This window comes from Nymphalis io, chromosome 1 (genome assembly GCF_905147045.1).
Source record: "Nymphalis io chromosome 1, ilAglIoxx1.1, whole genome shotgun sequence".
NCBI lineage: Eukaryota > Metazoa > Arthropoda > Insecta > Lepidoptera > Nymphalidae > Nymphalis > Nymphalis io.
In genome coordinates this window covers 12,750,717-12,776,171 of record NC_065888.1, presented here as the reverse complement: position 1 = coordinate 12,776,171, position 25,455 = coordinate 12,750,717, and the positions used below count along the sequence as shown (strand labels likewise).

Genomic DNA, 25,455 nt, shown 5'->3' with positions numbered 1-25,455 from the left:
TTTGCACGATTCCTATTAAACGATATCATATGATAGAGCACGTAGTCAAAACTTTGCAGAACAAATTCAGACATGCGTGCATACATAACGATACATTAAATTAACCTGCGCATGGCATCCAAATCGTTTTAAATAATTTTAGCTTCTTAGTGGGTATAGTTCCCTAACGGACGAAGCTCCATAAGCATTTAGTAATACCCGTCGCGTTTCAGGTCCCAGTCGGTGTACAGCAAGAGCAGCGGCGCGGGCGCGGGCGGAGCCGTCGGCGCCAGCGTGGCGCAGGCCGGCGCCGCGCTGGCGGGCGCGCAGTCGCTGCTGCTGCGGCCGCCCGCGCACACCGTCACCATGAACCAGAACGTGCACAACGCGCAGCGCGAGCCTGCCTACGGGGCTGCTAACGGCGTGCGGCCCGGACCCACCGGTAGGTTTACATAACCCAGAGGGTTATTTTATGTCATTTCCTAAATTTTCATAATCAAATAATATTTCTGTAAAAAAAATAAGACAATTAGGATTTCATCTGCAGTTGCTTATTATTCTTGTCTTTGTTGTGTTACTTTTTTTATCGATCATTACCATTAAACGTTTCAATACTTCTCCTTTCGCCAGGCGCCGCGGTGCAGGAGCGGCGCGAGTCGGTGTACGGCGGCAGTCGGCGCGGGCCGCTGTCGTCGGAGGACAGCGCGTACGGCAGCTTCGCGCCCGCGCGCGCCTACCGCCCGCCCGAGCACTACTAGCGACGCGCCTCGCAGCACAATATTGCGCTGCTCTTCGACGTCTGAGCGCTCGGCCCGGCGAACGTGTGCGCGTGAGGCGCGGGCCTCGTGCCGCGAACTTGTGCCCCGTGACGTAAACTTGTGCCGTGAGGCTCCGACCGTGTGACTCGTGACGTGAACTTGTACCCAAATGGTGTAGGAATGTGCACCGATATTTCGATGACGTGTACACTTTTCGTAAGCTGTTAAATGCTCCCGGATTTAAATTACATTTTTACACTGTAGCGCACATTTGCTGACGGAGTCTATAAACACGTCAGGTTAACCAGACTTATATTGGTTCATATACCTTATACTTATTGATAATTTTTTAACCGCTTTATGCATCTCTACTTGAACTACTTGTACTGTGTACTTACCAATTTAACAAAGTGATGACGGTGAATATATAAAAATGAGCAATTCGATATTATTGTTAAATTTTTGTAATTGTAGTCTCTATCATATTTAAATTTTACTTTAGATATAAATATAAAGACAACCTGTTATATAACTAAGACTTAATGAAAAATAGTTGATATTTGTAATAGTTTCTATGAAAAATAATCTAGTGATAAAATTACCAATTTTAAACTTAATCATACATACTAGTAGAACGTTTGTAATTAAACAAATATTACTACATAACATTCAATTCCAGGCTCTTATAACATTAACAAAACAAATAAATATTTCTTCAACAAGAATCACACAAAATACTCGTTGCTATTACCAGTGGATATTATCTCTAGCGGCAATTCGCCGAACTATCTTATGAAATATAAAGAACACTTATTGTTTTGTTTTGCGTTAGTTGTACAAACAGTCACAATGGAAATCTATTCACCTGTTGTGACAGATTTTTTCAATAAATTTAATTATTATTTCGTATATGTACCAAAGGACCAAATAATAGTTTTTTTAAGACTTCCGTTACCTTACGGTATTTTTAGAAAAAGAAGAAATAAATAATAACCATGCTATAAATATATCTATGTATCTGTGGCCGAGATGGCCTAGTGGTAAGAACGCGTGAATCTTAATCGATGATCGTGGGTTCAAACATCGTGAGGAAACCTGCATGTGTCTGATTTTATTGAAATTCTGCCACATGTGTATTCCACCAACCCGCATTGGAGCAGAGTGGTGGAATAAGCTAATACCTTTTCCTCAGGGAGAGAAGATCTTAGCCCAGCAGTGGGCTAAGGTCACATTCACAGTCTGTTACTGTACTGTATATCTGTGGAATATATTTAAATACAACTTGTGTTTTTGTTTGAAAATCAAAGCTAATGGAATAGGCAAACGATTTAAAGTTGTAAGATAATTAATATTTAAGGTAGATAGACGTTAATTTGTAAATACTCTTCAAAATACCAAATCATTGTACTAATTATTACCTATTTAAACTTAAGCAATGTTACGTAGGATTTCTCTAGAACATGTTTAACAATTTGCCAATGTATTTATTGTATCTTTGAATTTATAACATTAAGAATTTCTACAACGAATAGATAGGTATGTTTGCAAAAATGTTTAATGATAAAATGTACAAATTTCTTAATAGTTTAAATGGTTATCGTTAGAAATAAATTGCTTGAGCAAGACTTTATCTAGATACATTTATCTATTTCCATTTTTATACCGGATAAAAAAAATATATGCTCCTACGTTGTTATAATGTTTATCGACTCGTATTTAAGAATATTCAGATTAATATTTGTAATACTCACTCTCTAAAGTAAATTCAATACTTTATAATAAGACTGTTACCTCCAATATTATTTAAGGCTTCCAAAATAAATTTATTTAGACGATAGTTTTAATGTAAAAAATTTGTATATATCTTGTTTCCAATAAAAGTATGTATGAACAAAATATATTTAATCTAATTTTGTTCCTCGTATAAAAATTTTAAACTTACGAAGTATATATTTATATCGTGTGAATGTTACGTGTGGTTTTATTTGAAATGTAAACTAATCTGTGTTACAAATCAATTCCAACTGGGATCTGAGATATGGCGAGATGACTTCTGATGGCCTTAATATAAACTAACGTAAAATTACAAAATTCGCTGATAAATTCTAAATTAATATTAGTCATTAACAATAGCCAAAAATTAATAAGTTAAACTAAGTCCTAATTGTTGACATTAATTAAAAAAAAATATTATATATAAAAAAAAATTATTACAATAAATAAAATTTTCATCGATTTCATCTACATGGTGAGGATTGTCTTTAAATTCGACATTTGGGGACAACATTATCGTGGCAACAAATTTAAGAAAAGTGACACGACTTATTATTATTATTTTGTTACATGGCCTGCCTTTAAATTTTTCACCATTTACAATTTTATCAGGCAGTAATTGCAAGATTCACTTACTTTATTTCGTTATTAAAAAAAAACTTTAACTTAATGTCGGCCATGTTTATAAAACTCCGCCCATGTGTCAGATCTCAAACCAAAATAAAACAATTGTATTACTAATATAAGAAAGCTTAAAGAGTAACATATTATTCCTTGGGTTTGCCTCTTCATCGTATATACAATACATAATTTGACAACGTACACTGTATAATTGGTAAATAAATATACTTCAAGTTACCAAATTTATAGTTTTTATTCACTTAATTGCTAGATTTATGGGCAAAGACAACAAATTACACGTAGGTCCATTTGCTCGTCTGTTTTCTTAAAATATTAAAAAAAATATATATACCCAATAACCACCTCAATAACGCACTATGCATTATTTTTATTATCTGTTTAGTTTATATCAACATAAATAAAAATAAAACTGTCCTTAGCTAATTTATTCTTAGGTACGGAAAATAAATCAAACGCAATATGTATTTAAAACGCTTTATTATCCGGAACATTATGCTAAATTCGAGTAACCGTCAAACAATGATTTCTATTGACAAAGCTAAAGCACATGGCATTACAAAGTAAATTACTTCATCATTATCGACTCTATAATATCATTGCATATAAAACACTATAAAAAATCTTTTAATCATGCCCGTTTATTCGAATACAGTAACACGGAATACAGATTCTAAGAGAGGTAAGGCTATGTAATGTAAAAAGGAAAAACTTCAACTACGTCGGCAGTGAGCTCGATTATTTTTATATGAATTTTAATATATTGAAAATTTCTAAATTCCAAACGTTCTATACCGAACGGCATTTTCTAACTTAATATTAACTAGCAAGTTAGAATACTAATTGTGCTTTCAATATAATCACTATAGATGAAGATTAAATTCTTAGATAATGAGTCTTAAATGTCACCAGAAGATCGCGACGACGCCGGTGTCGATCAGACGTTTCATTTTAAATAAATATAACAAACTATGTACACAGTATCAGAGATCTTTCCTTAGTTTCAACACGCGCGGCAACTGGACGCGATCGACGAAATATAAATAAGAAAATTATTGAATGATTGAAATAAATGAATATCAGTCATTCTTCACAGGAGCGGATTTAAGTATCATTTTATCTTCTTTTCATATATATATTTCTTTTTTTTTTAATGTAAACAGAATAATTTCGAATTCATAACATTTTAGTTAAAACTATATTAAACAGAAATTTTAATTTTATTTGTCAACTTTTTCCGCCTTAGACCCTACTCTTTCTTACGTCCAGCTTAAATTCGCTCCCAATTATTTATAAAAATATGAAATCAAGTATACTGAGTGATGAAGGATCGCGTCCAGGCTCGTTCGTTTTACAATTAAGTCAAATACAAAACATTTGCCTTACAATAAACATGTCCCCGTCCCGTAGGTAACGTCACTCGTAGTCAGCAAAACTTCCAATAATACAATGTTTAAACTTAAGCACGTATAATTTTACGAAATAATAAAAAAATATATTGGAATCGATTCGTTCATTCTATTTTAAATATTACGTGAAAGTGCGTGTTTTCCAAAGGCACAAAGTTTTAGGCAACGAATAAATATTTTATTAACCTTTCGTTTTTATTTTCGTATATTATTGCTGACGATAATTAATTCCAAACAGCAGAAACAATAAATTAAAATCGTCTTTTATCACATTCCTACATTTTGTATTTAATTATAATCACAATATAAAATTGTAAAATATTCAAAAATGAAATCACAAGTTACGTTCTGCAAACTATTAGAAAACATCAATATATGTTACTATATTATTAAATCGATTCGACAAATCCTATTTTTTGTTTACATCAGATATTATTCTCGTCTCGACTACGTCAACATACACACCTAAAATTCTACGCAATTTGAAAAATATATTTTTAACTTATATACGTCGAAATTATAGATATTATTGATGATGGCAAGCGCGAAACGTTCTGATAGTACGCGTAGCTCCGTGAAGCGGTGCCTGTGTGCGGGACGGGGAGGGGGCGGGGCGTGTGAGGGGCAAGGGGGATAGTTCAGCAGACGCAGCCGCTCTCGTTGCCCTCCTGTTCGGAGCCCATGGGCGACTGGGTCTGCAGGTCCACAGCTGTTACTGGAGTTAAGGAGTTTGTAACAAAAACGTTCACATTCTAAAATAACAACATCCATGAGATAATTCTTGCTATTAAATATAAATTGAAACATCAATACGACACCTTTATTTATGAAAAATAAAATATGTCTGCCATAAGTAAAAAAAAGATACGTAGATGACAAAAAGTAAACGATATACTTCAAAATAAAAAGAAAAATTCAAAAAAAACTTTCACATAAGGGATTGAGCTGACTGTTACTAAAATATTGTCTATATTTAACAAAACACCCTTCAATAAAATAAGACAAACCAAATGACAACAGATATATTGTACCTGTATGATATGTGTATATAAAAAATAATGAAGTAATAAATACGAATTAGTATTGTTTTAAATTTTATTTAAAATATCAGCGTGAGATACGGGTATTTATAAACAAAATCATGAAACAACGTCCATAGACAAACTGCACGGTTCAACGTATTTCTACACCATGCTAATCGACCTTAAGTCTAAGACATTGTGAATCATAATATATATTCTGTGGTATAAAAAGAAAACTTGGCGGTCAAAAATTATGTCCCAGGAATATTGCACCAGAAATATTGTCCCTTATTAATAGATAATCGATTAATTATTTGTAATTAAATAATTAACTTTTTAAATAAATTATACAAAACTGATGCAATGCTCCAAGTACACAAAAAATGTAAATAATAAGTACATTTATCTATTATTAATAAAAAATAAATTCAAATAAACAATTTTAATTTTAATTATTTTAAATATTAATAACTATAAAATTAGTGTAACTAATATTAAATATTTTTTCGATCAATTAAAACTCATTTCAGGAATAGTTATTGCTTTTTGAGGTTAAAATAAATTTATCATTTATTAATATATATAATAATATAATCATTACAAAAGCTGGAATGAACTATTTCAAATATTTTATATTTATGTAAACGTCATATAAACCCGATAAAAGCTAGCTGTGAAAATCTCACTAAATAAAAATATTAGTTAAAAATATAAGAATCATAAGATTTCGTTCTTAAGCACTAAAGTAAATAAATAATACTAATGTACACAGGCCGCGCCACCTCGTTATATACTCTTTTATATTAAAATTAATTCGATATCATATTTTAGTCATTAATAAATGTTTAATATAAACTTAAAATCAATTTATAGAAACGAAAATAACATAACTCGAGTAAATTTCAAATATAATCTCAATTAATCCCTTTGATTCCCCATTTGTGTTATAATAATAATTATTTATGTATGTAGAAAAGTATGGCATAATTTAGGATATGTGTACAGAGGTGATCGCGACCGGATGCTATATACAGCCGTAGGGCAGTTCAACGAAACGCTAAACCTACACGCTTGGCGCATTCACTCTCGGCAACTGCAATCGAATTCGTAGACGTAAGCCCTTCCAACCTCTCGCATATGCTTATATAATATGTCACTATATACTTACAATTATAAAATTGTAACCGAAACATCCCACTAATATTCCACTGGGCGAAGGCTTCCGAATAGATTAAATATAAATATATAAACAAAAATATCAATCGTAAAGGAACATTAAAAATCAGAAATGAATTTAATTTAATTTTGAATGAATTTGCCAATTCCAAGGGCTCGCGTTGAACAGTCTTATAGACTAAAACGAATCCGCAACGACACAAAAGCGACTCCAGCCGTGCATAAAGGTGCCACCGTGTTCACAAATATACCAAACGCATTGAAACAGCTCGACCAAACCTAAAGCACGATTGTGCATTACCATTGAATGCTGGATGTACATTAAAATCTAATATCACTTTAAATGCTAACACACAAAAGCACAGCGACATGTCAGATCAGTCTGTCGTCCTGAATGATTGCGAAGGGCGCGGCGGACGTGACATAATTAATAATCATTCGTTTACTATATTCAAGAAACGATTTTTATGTCACATTTTCATCTTCATATATTTATCCTATTATCCGTTATACGCAGTCTTCTATGACGTAAGCAGCAACCCGATGGTAGCTTCTGAATTACGTATCGTAGACAATACTGCTATCCTTAACCGTATACTGGAATATAGTAACCGAGCTTTAGTTTTTAGAGCATTACGATTGTTCGGTCCCCATTACGTAACGACCAATCGAACAATGAAATATTTTAGTTCAATGAATGAATGAATCATACATTTTATCATTCGCTTTCGACATATTACATTATAATGTTAACTATTCAGCTGCCATTTTCGGTCCCTCGCAAATCATTCAGAGCGACAAGGATACACTAAACAACGTTTGTTACTTTAACTTATTTTAGTTCAATTATCTGCTATAATGCCTTTGAACAAGAGCCCGTATATCTTCAATCACGTTAAACTCTATAATAGACAACTACAACCCAGACGGGAAGTAACTATCGGCCTTACTTATTAACGTTGTTTATCGAGTGATTGTTTAAACAATGCTGTCTTCTTCTTTCAAGTGTCAAATCAATAATGACAGAAAGAGAGAAATCTGTGTTTATCTAAGCAGCCGCTAAGCAACGTTTATAAATAAGGACGTTTATTCACTATTAGTTTTTTTCGTTTGGGCAAAATATGTTTTGTTTTATTAAATCGATTATTTTAGTACGAACATACTTTTTTGATCACAAGGGTATATCTCTCAATTTTTTACATTTTGAGAAGCTAACTTTTAATATGAAATATATAATACTAAAAAATTCTGGTAATTATATTCGGCAGTCTAGCATAAATTGTGACATTTCATTCGCGTCAAGTAACCAACGTTGCTAAGTTCCGTGGCCCGATATATAGTGGTATAGCTGTCCGGTCCTAGCAGGCGCAGCTGCTGTCGGGCTCCTTGTTGTCTCCGGGCGCCTGTCGCAGGATCACCTCATGCACTGAACATATATTATTAAGGAAAATAAATTAAACACTACGGAAAAATAATCGTAGTTCGAATCGATATAGTTTCGATAAAGCGTCTTTCTTTTAATTTTGTGTTATTGCTGTCCACACGTTTCAATCTAATTTAATATAGGCTTAAAGATTAAAGCTGTTTCTAGCTTTAATCTCATAAGGCATCATTAATCAGAAATTAGCACTGTAAATAATATTAACTATTCCTTTGCACAGTTATCCCAGTGCCGACCATCGTCCTTTAATGACACTGGCTTAATCAAACCTTCAAATCGAGACCAAGCCATATATATTGGTGCTAGAATAAGTGGCTAGTGTCTATCCAGTAGGGCTTAGTAAAGATTAACATCATAAATAATATTTTTATTTATAAAATAGGAAGGCAGACGAGCATATGGGCCACCTGATAGTAAGTGGTCACTTACGCCCATAGACATTGGCATAGTAAGAAATGTTAACCATCGCTTACATAACCATTGCGCCTCCAACCTTGGGAGCTAAGATGTTATGTCCCATGTGCCTGTAATTAAACTGGCTCACTCACCATTCAAACCGGAACACAATAATACCAAGTACTGCTGTTTTGCGGTAGAATATCTGATGAGTGGGTGGTACCTACTCAGACGAGCTTGCACAAAGCTCTACCACCAGTAGATTACTATTTAAATTAGTTAACATTAAAAACCCGGAAAAAAAGACGCTTCATTGATTTTATATATTTAGTAAACATTCAAGATTAGAAATATTTTTAACAAGACATTAAAGTATATTGATTTAAAGATTTTTTTTAAAGCTGGACGTAAAAGCAAAGAAATTACCTACAGATACAAACAGAACATTGATAACTGGAAATAAAATAGTTTTGAATTGTGAATGTGACTAATGAAAATGAAGTTTAGTTAGAATAAAATATAATTTATGGCTTTGCTATATAATGTAACATGCACACACATGCAATGGAAGATAAATTTAAATATATAATATGAAGTTTATAAATATTGATATACTTCAACACATACACACAAATTTAAATAATATTTTTTAAATATATTAATTTGGCTAAGGTCTTAAAACAAATACTATAAGAGAAACTTTTTGAACTTTTGATAAGAATTATAAGAGACAAAATGACTGGACGGATATCAATTTTGATATTTCTTTCTCTTTTCGAAATTAAAAAACATTTGAATACTGAAGCAAAAATTCATTAACACATTTTGATTCATCAAAGTACTTTAGAAATTGTAATTTATGACAAAAAAAGTGTCCCATGTTATTGGAAAAAAAGTTCATATTAATAAAAGTCATGCTTTAGGTATATAAGTAAAAAATATATATAATAAAACTGTATAATAAATACGTAAATATAATAAATATACTATGATAAGCGAAGGAATGTGCAAATAGATAAAGCAGGCAGGTAGACAATTACATATGACATTAGTAATGTTAACTTTACTTACAACACTTGTTAGCTCGCTACGTTACCACCACCCAAAGACGAGTCCGGGGGACGTCACTAGTTACCGAACGATCGTGTGCCAATACGTGTGAAATTCGCTACAAGTTTACCGCGATACTTTTAAACTTGGAATTATGTAAGCATTCCATTACATTCATATTGAGTACATGACATTTATCACTTTTGTTTTGTTTTTTTTTTTTTTTTTTAATATTTTGTTGAACCAACTTAAACGTGAATAATATAAAATAATATCAAAAAGTAATAATTATACATATAACTTTTTTCACATGTATGTATATAGCTAATTTCACACAAAATTAATAATCATACCCCAAAATGACAACCATGATTAATATTGAAACGAAATCACCATTAACGCATTTCTAGCCGCATACAATGGTACCGTATCAGCGGGTATTACACATTTATACCGGTACAAAAATAACATTGTACAAATATACCGTGTTCAGTGCGTGTATGGACTGCGTGAGATGTTCAATGACGTGTATAATTAATGTATAAAAGTGTATTATAAGTTTTTTATGTGAAACTTCTTTGGGCGCCATGAGTATAAAAGTTCAAGGTCGAATTTAAAAACGTCTCCATGAGTAACGTTACTGACACAAAAAGTAGTTTCACTTCTATCACTTGTACAGAATTACGGGAGCTTATATATTTAATTTTGAATAGTTTTTCAAAAAGGATACTGTCTTCCGGTGGCTTACTCTCAGCAGAGTCCATGCCGGGCAGCGCCGCGGCTACTCTTCGGAATAACTGCAAATATATAACCATAAAAATATGATGAGCATTCAAATTACTAAAATGTCCTTTTAGAACATCGAATAACAATCTTTGCCGGAAACAGAGACCCCAAATTTTATGATCTTACAAAATATTATATATATAACATTTTTAAGAAATTAGTAAAATTCTTATTATCCCATTCAATTAAGCGTAAATCTTGTGTTAAAAGTAGGGATGACTATAGCCCAAGTCAGGATTGAATCTCCAGCTTTCACATCGCTTTAAGCATCAGGTACACGGTTGAGTTATGATTGTACTAAACTGGAAACTAGAAAAAAATCTAACTATTTATTTTACTATGAAAAGTCAATTGGTATAAATTCCGTTACACTCAATATTGCATACAGGTCAAGGTAATAAAAGTTTATTAAAAACAGTTAAACTATCGAAGTTAGTACATACTCAGCCTTAGAAAGTCGGTGGTCGGATCAAAGAATAGATGATGTACAATTCTATATATTAAGAACCGCCAATTATGCTATAATATGAACCAAGACAGTAACAACTCAGATTACAAATGTAATTCAAGTTTAGCTTTGCAGGCTGGTGGTAGGGCTTTGTGCAAGCTCGTCTGGGTAGGTACCACCCACTCATCAGATATTCTACCGCAAAACAGCAATACTTGATATTGTTGTGTTCCGGTTTGAAGGGTGAGTGAGCCAGTGTAATTACAGGCACAAGGGACATAAAATCTTAGTTCCCAAGGTTGGTGGCGCATTGGCTATAAGCGATGGTTGACATTTCTTACAATACCAATGTCTAAGAGCGTTTGGTGACCACTTACCATCAGGTGGCCCATATGCTCGTCCACCTTCCTATTCTATAAAAAAAAAAAGGCATCGTGACGATACCGGTATATATCGGATGAAATATTTAACAACTCGCAGGTGATCCATGTGGGGGGAAATAAGCCCCAAGCGTTCTCCTAAATAGGAGGGTTAGGTAAAACTTTGTCCTAGAAGTAAGACATCTACGAACTGTAATCGCTATGTTATAATATTACGTAATCACCTGTTTGACATTATATCCAGCCTTCGCGCTGGTCTCAATGAACATAACATTGAGCTCCTTGGCCTTGCGGTCACCGTCCTCGGTGGAGACCTGCCGCTTGTCAGACAGATCGGTCTTGTTGCCAACCAGCATTATGATCACGTCCGAGCCACGCTCCGTGCGGACGTCATCGATCCATTTCGATGTTTGGTGGAATGAGTTTGCATCTGAAGACAGAAAATTATTTTTGATTTTTGCGAAATGTTAGTTTTTGCCTCACCGTCGAAGTCTGTGTATTTCGTAAAATTATATAATAAGTAGTACAGTTAGCCAAACAAATATTGCCAAATTATAGCTAGGCGTCGATAAATGTCTGGTCATTCATTCTGTTTTCAAAAGCAAAAACTTTATTACAATACGTAATATTATTATTATAAAATAAAATTATTTATTTATTTATATTGTTATTGGAATGAAATAAAAAAAAAAACAATTTAAAACATAATTTACATTTAAGCTTGAAAATAATTCAACGGAAAGAAATAGAGGTCGTCGAGGATCGATATTCTTTGCTCAGCAGTGTTCAGTCATGTAAGCATTTTGTTTGTGCAGTAGATTAGTAGGTATTTCTTCAGCGCATTAAGTACACTAAGTATAATATTTCTTTTTATCTACATTCCAATTATGTATTTACATTAGGCTCGCGTATTTATTAACCAATCACGAGTGACTAAAAACACTATGAGAAGATATGTAACATGTAATAAAGAACCGAATAATTTTCAGATTTCATTTACACTTGTGGGTCCATTTTGTGACGCTTCTTCGCTTTGTTGTTTTGTAGATATTCCAAATTAGCCTCATAATCAGTATCATCGGCGCTGTATATAATATTTATTTTTATTATAGAAATCATTACCAACAACAACCAACGTTTCTTGGACCTGTAATTACAGTGGGCCACTAACCCTTTGAACCGACACACATCGATACAGAGTATTGATGTTTGGCGGTGGAATAACTGATGAGTGATCGGTACCAACTCAGACAGACCTGCACAAAGCCCCGCCCTCTATATAGGTGAGATCGATTCTTAAGAAACGTCGACATATAAGTCGTGTTTCTGAAGTTATTACAACTGTACTCTTTCAACGCTATGACTCAACTATGGAACCGTCATTATTATATTTTTAACATTCGTGACGTCATCAGAAATCGGATGACGTTTTACTCGATGACGGATATTGCAATACTTTTCATTGGGTCATGTTAAATGCCATTTACTTCTCCATCTACGAGACTATTTAATTGGAGTTTGATTGCTTTTTAAGTGATACAATATTGACTACACGAAATTCTCGAACGGTGAATCACATGCAGGAATCGGGAATCGACCCTTCACCTACATCATTGTTATCTTTACGGAGATAATTTCTGCAGTTGATGTCGTTGTTGTACATAAAATAAGACATTTCTATAATATTGCATTAATCAATACAATAATTATAATCATAAGCATTGAACAAACGAATATAGATTGTTAGTGAATAAGTATGAAGTCGAATTTTATTCAACATTTAGGTACTTATCGATTAGGTATAAACACTTAGTACCAGTTTACGATTTTGTTATATATGTATACAAATATACAGTCATCAATAAATAATAGCCGGTTTTATAAATACACGGTACAGAGAATCATCTCTAGTGATACAGGGAAGTGTGATGTCATCAGTAATCCAATATGGAGGACAGTTGCCAGACGCCAATAGCCACTAAAACTGTCCTAAAGTTCGTAACAATTTGTAATTTTTTTAAGGATCCGCAACGTATAACCTCCGCTCCCTCGACTTATATATACTTAAGTTCAGGCCTTGAATCAATCATAATAACAATAATGTTGCTTGAATTCAGTAGTTTTACGAGCAATTCGCTGGTTTATCGCCTCATCCGAAACTCTAAAAAACACATTAATATTCAACATCGGACATTGTGTTTATGTAACAACAGAGAAAGTACACTTCCAAGAAAACTTTTTTACTGCTGGTAGAGCTTTGTGCAAGCTCGTCTGGGTAGGTACCACCCACTCATCAGATATTCTACCGCAAAACAGCAGTATATGGTATTGTTGTGTTCCGGTTTGAAGGGTGAGTGAGCCAGTGTAATTACAGGCACAAGGGACATAATATCTTAGTTCTCAAGGTTGGTAGCGCATTGGTGATGTAAGAGATGGTTAACATTTCTACAATGCCAATGTCTAGGGGCGTTGGTGACCACTTATCATCATGTGGCCCATATGCTCGTCCGCCTTTCTTTTCTATAAAAAAAAAACTTAACAAAAAAATAATCGTTAAAAGACGATGATATAAGATTCTATATTTACAGATATAAAATTGAATGTTCATATATTTGTTCTTTATGCGTTCATAAAAAATTCATCCGATTGTGATAGCACTTTGGTGACTTATTCTGCGTGCGCTCAAGAAGGTTTGCAGTCCAAAAATAACAAGATTTTTATACTTTGTATTTTCCTAAATATAAACATTCTATGTAGAGTTTTACTCTACCAGTACGAAGCCAGGTCGATTAGCTAGTTGTTATTAAATTAAAAAATCGTATCGTATAACTTGTTTAATTCTCTTGGCTCGTCGGGGGATTGTTCCTAAGCTATATATTATCCTTTGAAATAATGGACCGAGGCAAGCAGCCAAGAGAAGACCCCGTTTTTATGAAACAATAAAACGATATAAAGTATGTATTTAATTTTACAGATAGGCAACATTTGTTTTTGACTAAATAAAGCTGAAAATATTTAAACAAACTTTGTTATAAACGTGAAATCATATTAAATAATACTTTGTTCTTTTCTTCCTTTAAATAAAAAAATAATAATCGAAACAGCTAGAACAGATGTAATACAATTGAAATTATATTGAGCATTCAAATTCATTAACTAACTCTAGTTTAACAGTTTAATGTCATACGGGTCCAATATCTGTAACGCTTAGTTTAGGGGTAGTTTGTGCCAAATATTTAAACTGGCGGGACAACGAAGGTCACTACAAATACATCCAATATTGTTTGTCACAACGAACACGAATGTCTAATATTTAATTTTAAGCCTTATACTCTTCAGTGTAGAGATCAAATTTATTTTATGTTAGAGCGACTCGCGAGAAAGTGAATTTATTTAATCGAAAGGCATACCGGCGTAAAACTTTATGAAATTTATTGCGAAAGATCTACATTTTTGGGCTATGATTCTGTAATTCATATGAAAATCTTCTTCATTCGACAAAATTAAAAAGACAACGGTCTACAATATCGTTCAAGCTTAAGGATGAAAAAGAAATGTTTTTATAACATTTTAAAAGAATCATTAATTTAGTAAATAATCTAAGAACATATATTTTTTGGCACATTTTCTCAACGTCACTATATAATAAATTAATTGTATACAAAACATTGCTAAAAGAAGCTGATTTACAAAGACGTCAAGTCATTTTAAAGACGTTACAAAATTTTAAAAGTTTATTTGTTGACAATATAAATAATTCGATAAAAAAAAATAATAAATATATATTTATATATAATAAATAAATATAGAATTTCAAAAATCGAATTAAAATAATTTTCGAGAAACGAAAACATAAAACATTACTCGTTAATATTAAAGGACTTCTTTGTTACACATGTATTACGATATTCAATGTAACATCTCAAAACAAAGAATAATTTTATTTGTACGTTAGATCTATTCGGAATCCAACCTTCTGTTCACGAGGTCATTGGCACACTTTCAGTATTTCAGGTGCATGCAACCGATCCGTTGTAATCCAGTCTTTTGTTACTGATATTTTATTCAACACGTTTTCTTCAGACGGATTGCACAAACATAAAATAATGTAACTTTGATATTCGTCTCTAGCATAGTTAGTGTGATAACAAGGCGAGCTAAATGAAACCTTTATATAAATATTAACAGAACTCATTTTTAATAAACGGCGTTTATGTTTTCGTATCATAAAATATAATTACTCTTAAAATTTTTCGACTCTTGACGAATCAAAAAGCCTTATACATAAGACTACCGCGTCTACATGTATCTGTTTTAACAATGTTTAAAGTTTCCTTTTTAATTTTAAACGAATCCAAGATAGCAGATTATGTAGTTTACGAGTATACATTCGTCCATAGATTGACACAGGAACTTTAAAAAAAATAAAAAATCATTCAAAACCTTCAATGCGCCGCCAACCATGAGATCGAAAATGTGTCATTCACTCTGCGAACTAGACCACGGTGATACGTATTGACGTTTGTCGGTGGAACAACTGATGAGTTATTGCAGCGTACCCACGGCCTTGGATAAAGTCGTATCATTCCACGACCTAAGATGATTGATGCCAGATTGTAAAATAGAGGAGTAGAAAGCTAATTAATTCATAAAACTTGTATTTAATGGAGTTTTCTGATATGATTTGTTATCTTATATCATACTAATATTATAAAATATTTTTTGCTTATTTACGCGATTACTGATTACAACTTATCCGATGGATATTTCTAATTTCATTTTTAAAGTTTTAAGAAGGACAAAGGATGTTTAGTGCGTTTATATTTTGTAGCTTTTTGAGATAGACAGAGATACAAATTTTGATGAATCAAATATATACATGAAATGTATATAATATTGAAGAATTGTAAATCTCTCAAATGTCATGTACATCTGTCGCTTACAAATAAGTCCCACTGACCTTATATTTTTACTGACTGACTGATTTTATATTTAAAAAAAAGGAAAAATATAACAACAAAGTTAATTTAATTATCAAAAAGTATTAAAGTAAATCTTATATTAACAAAATATTAATTTAAAACGTTTCATATATATATTGTCCTAAGTCAATTGTTAACGATTCGAACCAGTATTATAAAATTATTACAAGATATTTAAATAAACAAGTGATAAAATAATAGGCGGATCGTGTCATACGTTGCATTAGCACAGTGCATGGCGAATAAAAAAATAAAACATTCGCAGTAAAACAAATACACTGGGAGGTAATCAGTGGTGGACCACAGAATATACAAAGCGGAAAGAGTTCAAATGTATTAAATACTTAGACAAAGCTGAGAGGCGAACTTCCATATAGGCTAGCTATACCATAGACTACGGCGTTAAATTTACCGAAGGCGAATTTACTTCCTCGGCTCCTGATATATATTTAGTTGAATACATAATTGAAAATATAATCGGTATATTTCATTACAATTAGTTATACTATTTTTTCTAAATAAGTATATTTATATAGTGTATATAGAACAATATGTTAAATAAGGATCCCTATACTTTGGCTGCCTCTTATTGAAACTTCTACTGGTGGTAGAGCTTTGTGAAAGCTCGTCTGGGTAGGTACCGCCCACTCATCAGATATTCTACCGCAAAACAGCAGTACTTGGTATTGTTGTGTTCCGGTTTGAATGGTGAGTGAGCCAGTGTAATTACAGGCACAAGGGACATAACATTTTAGTTCCCAAGGTTGGTGGCGCATTGGTGATGTAAGCGATGGTTAACATTTCTTACAATGCCAAAGTCTAAGGGCGTTTGGTGACCACTTACCATCAGGTGGCCCATATGCTCGTCCGCCTTCCTATTCTATAAAAAAAAAAAATTATATGTGTTCCATTCCCTTAAATTTATTTATGCTTATGTTAAGATGACATATCGGCGGTTTAAAAATAAATAAATCTATATTTATATTATAAATGCGAAATTAACGCAGGCAGCGTTACTGCCGTATAGCGTTACGTTACTGCGTCTGTTACGCTTTCCCGGCTAAAATACTAAACTGATTTTGATGAAATTCTGTATGAAGTAAGATTGAACCTCGAGGAAGGACATAGGCTACTTTTTATAACTAACACTAGCTCCTCAATAAATACATAATGTACCTAATACAATTTTTTATTGCATTCTTAGTGGCTCTAATAAACGTTTGCAAAGTTTTCGTATTCCTTATAATGTTTTAAGTTAGCTTAGTTTAACAACATAGGCTGTGATTTAGTACAGCCTATATGGAGACAAATATGTTTAATAGCCGAGATGGCCTAGTGGTTAGAGCGCGTGAATCTTAACCGCTGATCGTGGGTTCAAATCCAAGCAAGCACCACTGAATTTTCATGTGCTTAATTTGTGTTTATAATTCATCTCGTGCTTGACGGTGAAGGAAAACATCGCGAGGAAACCTGCATGTGTCTAATTTCATTGAAATTCTGCCACATGTGTATTCTACCAAACCGCATTGGAGGAGCGTGGTGGAATAAACTCCAAACCTTCTCCTCAAAAGGGAGAGAAGGCCTTAACCCAGCAGTGGGACATTCACAGGCTGTTACTGTATGTGTATCTATCTCTGTACAACAGTACGTAATACACATTTTCTTTATAAAAGTATGTATGGACGTGAAGCACATTTTGTAGAGTAGATATTACATTTTCATATCTACTGAGAAACCTTATCATATTCTCCGAGTCTTACTGCAAATTTATGGCGGGATTTTATTAACATTTCTACGACTGAAATTTGTTATTTAAATATTTCCAACAGAGCTTGAGCATGAAGAGAGCATGCTTATTTTAGATAATCAGTAAAAATAATGAAAAAACAACATTATTACGAATAAGTGCCAAAATTTCGTAAATGATTGAAGTTAGAAAAGTAGCAGTGATGCATAATTTCTAGTGACCAAATAATTCAACTTACGGAATTAATGCCACTTAAGAGCATTATTTTTTAAATACGGGTACGTATATAGTAATCTTCAATTAAACCGATTTAGAATTATTGCTTATGCTTGGTATTTACCAATGAGTGTTAATGTTGACCACCACCTACATTAAATTTAACAATAATTAGATTTAAAAAAATACTCACACATTTTATTATGCCTCTTAGAAAAGACCATGTTTACACTACATATTTCGTCGAATATCAAATAGTTCACTAACAAAATAGTAAAAAACTAATTGACTGAAAAGTATTCAATTCATTGATTGGATTTTGTCGCTTTAAATTATTAATACAGAAATTGTGTTTAGGCTTGTATAGTCAGTTGTAACACCATTTTATAGAATTTTATATTATATGATATGAAAAAGTTCGCCATTTCTTTAATTAGAAAAAATAAGTAAGTTGTATTTGTGTTTTTTTTTTATCTATAACAGATTTGAGTCAAATGATAGACAAAAGCTTTATTTTTTAAATAATCAACGTGAAATGAAAGTTTTGTATTGCGACCAAAGGATGAAAATAGCAAAGACAGAGCAAGCTACTTAAAAACTCATTTTAAAAAATTCTTCTTATTCTAGATACGTATAAAATATAATAACTTCGCAGATAATTACTGTAACTTTATGTTAGATCATAACACAAACAAGCATAATCATATATCCTTTTGTTTTAAGTACCAACGCATAAAAAAGCGAACAGAGAGTCGGATTCACATTCAACAAAAATGAGAATAAAAACGACTTTATTTTGAAAAGCTGAGCATGTCACATTATGTAATTACTTATATAGAAGAGAGCATTAGTGCGACTCAGTTAATCGCACAAACGTTAATTTTTAAACTGACTTATTATTTGTTTATAAGTTTTATTTATAATTGAATGGCTCATGTCGAAATTTAACAGTAATTGGAAGGTAAATGGTCTCTGTCTATAGATATTGACTCTAACACAAACCAATTTCACCGTCAATGTTGTCCCTTGTCTCTTTAATAACGCCGGCTTACTCACTCTTCAAACCGGAACACGATAATTCAAACTACAAAGACTTATATATTACTCGTATCAAAGTTTCTTATATACTTTTCGTGGTATTGTCCGCCTGACCAATTTCGATAACAGCGGCCATTCTTAACAGAGACTACCTTACTCCGCAGGCGATGTTAAAGTACACAAGTGTAATCGCAAACACAGGTGAACTCTCTATTCAGACGTAATAGACTAATAAAATATAAAAGTTTTAATAGATATTAGGAAAGTTCCAAATTTGAAATGATTTATTTGTTTAAATAAAAGTTCTCATCAAAAATACATTCTTATGAGTTATATTAGTATTAAAGAAATCGCGTTATTCATTCAATTAAATCGCATGTCACGTGTTCGTAAAGTTTGTTGGATTCAGCATCGTAATGTTTAATGCATTTAATGCACGTTTTACAACTGGAGCGACGAAGAAATTATAATTCATACTGTTACAATTCGGAAATTGGAAAATGTTGGTCCATCTCTGATATTCGATTTGTGAAAACGAAAAACATAATATGTTCTATGATAACATTCACTGCGGATACGACATCGTAGAATTTTATAGTGTATCTATAAAATCGTATCGTTTAGGCCAATTTTCATTGCTCTCGTAATAAATGCTATTTTCGATATTCAAGTTAAATTCCGCCGTAAGTATTTACAGAAATTAATATATTCAATCTAATATTTCTATATTTAATATCGTCAATTTTATCCAAGCATACAATAACGAGTGACAATTAATTCAATAATATCATTAACTGTATTGACATTTCTTAGAAATTTAGCAGTCATTATAAAAATAACTAATTATTATGGATTTAACTAACCAACCAGAAAGTAATAATAAAATATGTTACGTACTAGGCTCATATAACAATAAAGGAGAGCTTAAATGAAAAAGGATTTTTGGACTACTACCACTTACCATCAGGTGGAGTAGTCATTTGTCCTACCAGAAATATAAAAAAATATATATATAAAAGGGATTGAAAGATATCCGTCGTTCTGTAATAGTGTGACAGCTCAATTTCCTTGTAGGGGAATCTACTGAAGGCACATTTCTAAGGTCAATTTAAGACTCGGATTGATGAAATATTTATCAATTTCAACCGTAAATCGCATATAATTGAAATGAAAAATAAATTGTCATGAGTCGTTTGTATGGACGTTTGAGGCTTATTTTGGTTGCGCGTCGGCATCCGGACGTCCGTATTGTTTAATGTATGTTATGCATATGCTTGACACTCATAACTATGGAGGCGAGTGGAAGACCAGTGAGTGGGAGGTCGTAACGTTACACCACACCATCACGTAATATCACACCGACAGTGACGCGTGAGTCATCTTAGCGAATGTAGACATAACATACATATATGTACATATAATATTAGAACTGGTTTTCGCCACGATTAAAGGTTTTCGTTGACTATGACACATAAAATTGTGATTTTTATAAGAAAAACGAATTCATAGATTTGTCAAATGATAATCTTAGATTACATGACTTCATTATTGTAATAGGATAAATATGATGTAATAGTGTGCTATTATACCAAATAATCGCTTAACATAAAAAGTTAATTAGAAATAAATAATAGTTCGCTTTCGAACGATAAATCCTAAGTTACACTGTCCAAATCAGTTTTTAGTTCGTTTTCTAACACGATAAAACCGTTTTCGTATGTTTTCAGCATGTTGTATACTTGTTCCTAATCTTTTGAAAATGATGGACGTATAATAAATACTCTATTATGAGCTCATTATCAAACGACCTATTTAAAATGTACCTACATAGGTTCAACATAAAAGGCCATCTTAACATTTAACGTGGTAGCAATGAACCCTATGGGTCGAAGCTAGCAATTAACCCCATATCCGTGCCTTCACAAGTACTAACATCCATTGAATCACAAAAAATACTAATCAATAACACTATTTAATATTTTAATTACGGTGAATTTATCAAATACTTGTATGCGTAAATTTCGAACGTATAAAAAAATATAATTAATCTATTTGAAAAGCTATTCGTCTCATAGGTCTAAAGAGGTTGGATACAGCAATTAGCGAGCCGAGTGCTCGGGACGCGGTGTTTGCGGTCAAGCACTGCGGGGTCAAGCGAAAATATGAATTATGCGATTACCTATTCAAACCGCACCATTATTATATATATCACGAAGAAATTGTTGAAAAATAACATTTTTATAGCCAGCTATATTAAGTACAGTGAGTAGTTATTTATTATATACATAGTACTTAATACTTATATGACATATTTATCAACTACAAGAAGTGTTCATGAAATAGAAAAGCAATTTTAATAATCATTTCATTAATAAATGATAATAGTTTGTTCTTCTAACAAAGGATATTAGTCGAGGATAACATTAGTAGAAGATATGTATGTATTATTAATTACCTACGTTCCTACTCCTTCCACTATACAGTAACAGCCTGTAAATGTCCCACTGCTGGGCTAAGGCCTCCTCTCCCTTTTTTAGAGGAGAAGGTTTGGAGCTTATTCCACCACGCTGCTCCAGTGCGGGTTGGTAGAATACACATGTGGCAGAATTTCGATGAAATTAGACACATGCAGGTTTCCTCACGATGTTTTCCTTCACCGAAAAGCACGAGATGAATTATAAACAGAAATTAAGCACATGTAAATTCAGAGGTGCTTGCCCGGGTTTGAACCCACGTTCATCGGTTAAGATTCACGCGTTCTTACCACTGGGCCATCTCGACTTCCACTATAACATATTTAATAAGGTTTAGACCTATATCAATTTAATAAATACATATATGTACCCATATAATATCTCGGTGTGTTTATACATGCTAATTTCAGAGGCTGTTGACATGTTGTATTAAAAATTACATGTACTGTTAAATCACTTGTTAAAGACTTCCTAGTACCTATCTTAACCATATGACCCTATAGGTGGAATTAATCATCATTAAGCTATTTTAACAAACTACAGACAATGACGGCACATCTAATGACTAGATTTAAATTCAATTAAAATAAGTGGTAGTTTTACATAGAACTAAAAAATTACATTACTTAAGAAAAGTATACTCTGCAACTTACTGGTTATATCATAGACGACAACAGCAACAGTGGAGTCCCTGATGTAAGAAGGTATGAGCGAGCGGAAACGCTCCTGGCCCGCCGTATCCCACAACTGCAGTCGCACTGTACGGTCTTCCAGATACATAGTCTTGGAGAGAAAGTCTATTCCGATTGTTGCCTGTTTTAAATTTAATATTAATTATTCTAAACAAAAAATATAAAAAATAATATATCAAAAAGAATTAATTTCACATTTATACATCCAACACTTATACTTTGAGGAATGCTTACTAAATTACCTATTTCTAAGTCTAAAATCTTTGACGAAGTTTATACATAATAATTAATTAATTCATTTCAATTTTCAAATTTTAAATTAAATGTAAGTTTTATTTAATCTAACATATAATCAGTAACAGTAAGCAGAGCATAGGAACTATTATTTATATTACGTATTTTAAGATATGTATGCAATATGATACATTTCATACACATCTATCTCAGAAAGTCTGGATGTTGTTTTACTCTGACTATCAATGTGATATGATATATAATGTGTGATAGTTAGTCTAGTTGTATTTTCTGTATTAGAATTGATATAATATTAAATAAAATAAGTAAAACCAACAGAATGTATGTATATTGAATTGAATGTGTGTATATTTTGCCTTTAGTGACAAAGACTTCTATTTTTTCTTATTTTCCTAGTTTGGGTCCAGGATAATTTATCAAAAAATTCAATCTTTTTCTTTTGGAACAAACAAAAAAAAAAGTATATTTATTAACAAAATCCAAAGGTATATCTTTACTATGTCCCTATTAATTTGAACTTACGAGAATAAAAAAAACCTACTGTTTAATATATTTATTCTAAAAGAGAACCTCACAAATATATTAGACCGTAATAAGACTTTTATGAAATATTTACTTAGAACTATTTTATTTTAATGCAATAACTTGAATGCTTGTTTTTTAATAATAAAGGGCAATCCCATGTTTTCATACTTAGAGCAAATGGACTATAAAAATAAAAACGGAATGTTAAACCTATGTGCTAAATTAAATAAATAACAGTTTTATTTTTTGTGGGTAGCTAGTTCCTTAAACAAAACTTGTTTAAATCTGTTTATTTTTCTTATTAAGATTTTTACTTCTAAATACATATTTATACATAAGATATAAATATATGTGTGTGTTTATATTATATTGTAAAAATTTTCACTTGAATGTTTTAATATGGATTTAAAGTTACTTGATTATATGTCAATTTGTTATAAAATATCTTGTACACATTTCTCTCATATGAATAAAATAATTTAAGAAATGTATCAATTTAATATAATTACTATAACCAAATTACAATATTTTATGACAAAAATTTAATATGAATAAATATAATGCAATTTATTTGTTCCTATGAAAACTTTTTGCTTTACTGGGTACAAGATCAATCAAACAAACAATTTATCAAATTTCATCCATATTATTGATACAAGCCAATAATAACTTTATATTGCCCAATAAATATTAAGTTTATCGATTACAAATACTATTATCTCTAATCTGATATACATTGGTATCTTTTAAGGAACAATTTAAAACAAATTTACTCTATTCGGACACTAGACTTGTTATTGCTTCATCATCCAAATATGTAATTAAAATAGTAAATGACCATAAATGCTCACTCACCTGATAAGTGTTGTCAAAACTGTCATACATGAACCTAGTGATCAGCGACGTTTTTCCCACTGAAAATCGCAAACTGTGGGTCAATGCACTGTTTAATTACATGCTGCCTATCCCACATAAGAATTCATCAGATAACGGGAATAGAATCTAGAGATCAGAGAATAGCGTGAGAAGTGTAGGAGCGACAGTCGATAATGATACTAATAATCTCTCGTAACCTACATCCCTTACACTACGTAATGCAGAGTACCGATAGATTTATAAGAAGCAGTCCTAATAAAACTATCGTATTCTATACCACGGAGCAATGTAGGTCAAAAATTCAATAAGTCTAGACAAATCTATGTACGTGTCGTAAATTCAAAAACTGTATTAAAAATGTACGACTACTAGGGCAATTTGTCTTCCACTTACCACTCTGTTCTCCAAGGAACACGAGCTTAAACTTGCGTAGAGGATTACCGAATTCCCCCGACGTAGACATTTTGATTGTTATAATTAATTACTTTGCTAAACTATAAATTTCACAGTAATTCTTATCACAGAAAACTACATGAACAATGACAGTTCGGGCCACTCCTGCGGCACACACGAGCGCAGCGCCGCCACGTTACGGCAGACTGACGGCGCTACGCAAAAGCCAACTCAGCAAAATGACATCATGTCGAATATTATGCATATTTTTAAAATAACTAATTTCGCTTTTATTGAGAACTTTAAAATAAAACAAATTGTTGAAATTAACTTTAATATAGTTCAGAAAAAAAATTGTAATTAAAAAAAATATTTTTAACATGGCAATCCTTCAGATTTTTTTAAGCTGACATATAGGTTATCACTATGTTACTCCGTGGAAACTCCAAGAATAATATAATACTCCAAAAATATGAAAGTAAAATTAGAGTATGATATATATATCGCCCTACCTATTCTATATTACTATTGTATTTACATTTAATATTTTAAACATATTTACTTTTTACAATTGAAAAATATTAAGTAGGTACTAGAAAATCGCCCTCCCTCCTAATGTTATTTGTAATAATATTACAAAAGAATTTTAAAAAACATTAAGGAAATTCAGTAAAGAAATTTGAAAGCTTTTTTTATTAGTCTGTGTAATAGATACATTATCAATATTACCAAACAATTTTTTTTTAAATGTATTTAGTTCTTATTTATTTATTAATGAATAAAAATTTCAGAATAATACAAAAATGCATAAGGTGTGTAATTGTGACCATTATTTGTATGAAAATGGGACACGACTAATATAAACATTAACAATATATTCTAATAATGCGTTTGTTAAACGAAACATTGGGATTCTGTAAATGTGTCTATCACTAAGGTCTTTCCACATACGGAGCTTCAAGCAGCACTTCGTGCAACTCGGCGCACGGTTGTTTTGAAG

General features: G+C 32.1%; 2 protein-coding genes across 5 annotated transcripts in view; one reads left to right on the top strand and one right to left on the bottom strand.

Moving 5' to 3' along the window:
* Positions 1 to 1,781, top strand: part of LOC126770200 (neurogenic protein big brain) — a 70,744-nt gene extending 68,963 nt beyond the window's left edge. For 2 of the 3 annotated variants that reach the window (XM_050489472.1, XM_050489464.1), the window contains exons 5-6: positions 213 to 421; positions 610 to 1,781. In XM_050489472.1, coding sequence (XP_050345429.1) covers positions 213 to 421; positions 610 to 737 — 337 coding nt within the window. In that variant the 3' untranslated portion in view covers positions 738 to 1,781. Of the gene's footprint in view, positions 1 to 212; positions 448 to 609 lie in introns of those variants that run through there. The other variant, XM_050489480.1, reaches the window with a different exon arrangement.
* A 1,831-nt stretch (positions 1,782 to 3,612) lies between these two features.
* Positions 3,613 to 24,650, bottom strand: LOC126770492 (ras-related protein Rab6). 2 transcript variants are annotated; one of them, XM_050489897.1, is made up of 6 exons: positions 24,456 to 24,650; positions 24,042 to 24,100; positions 22,368 to 22,527; positions 11,482 to 11,687; positions 10,374 to 10,440; positions 3,613 to 5,267 (listed from the first exon to the last, which is right to left on the bottom strand). In XM_050489897.1, exons 1-6 carry the CDS (start codon positions 24,523 to 24,525, stop codon positions 5,197 to 5,199), a joined length of 633 nt encoding a protein of 210 aa, XP_050345854.1. In that variant the 5' UTR covers positions 24,526 to 24,650; the 3' UTR covers positions 3,613 to 5,196. The 2 variants fall into 2 exon arrangements, with proteins under 2 accessions (XP_050345854.1, XP_050345863.1); XM_050489906.1 differs by lacking the exon at positions 3,613 to 5,267 and adding an exon at positions 5,640 to 8,182.
* Between the last annotated feature and the right edge of the window lie 805 nt (positions 24,651 to 25,455).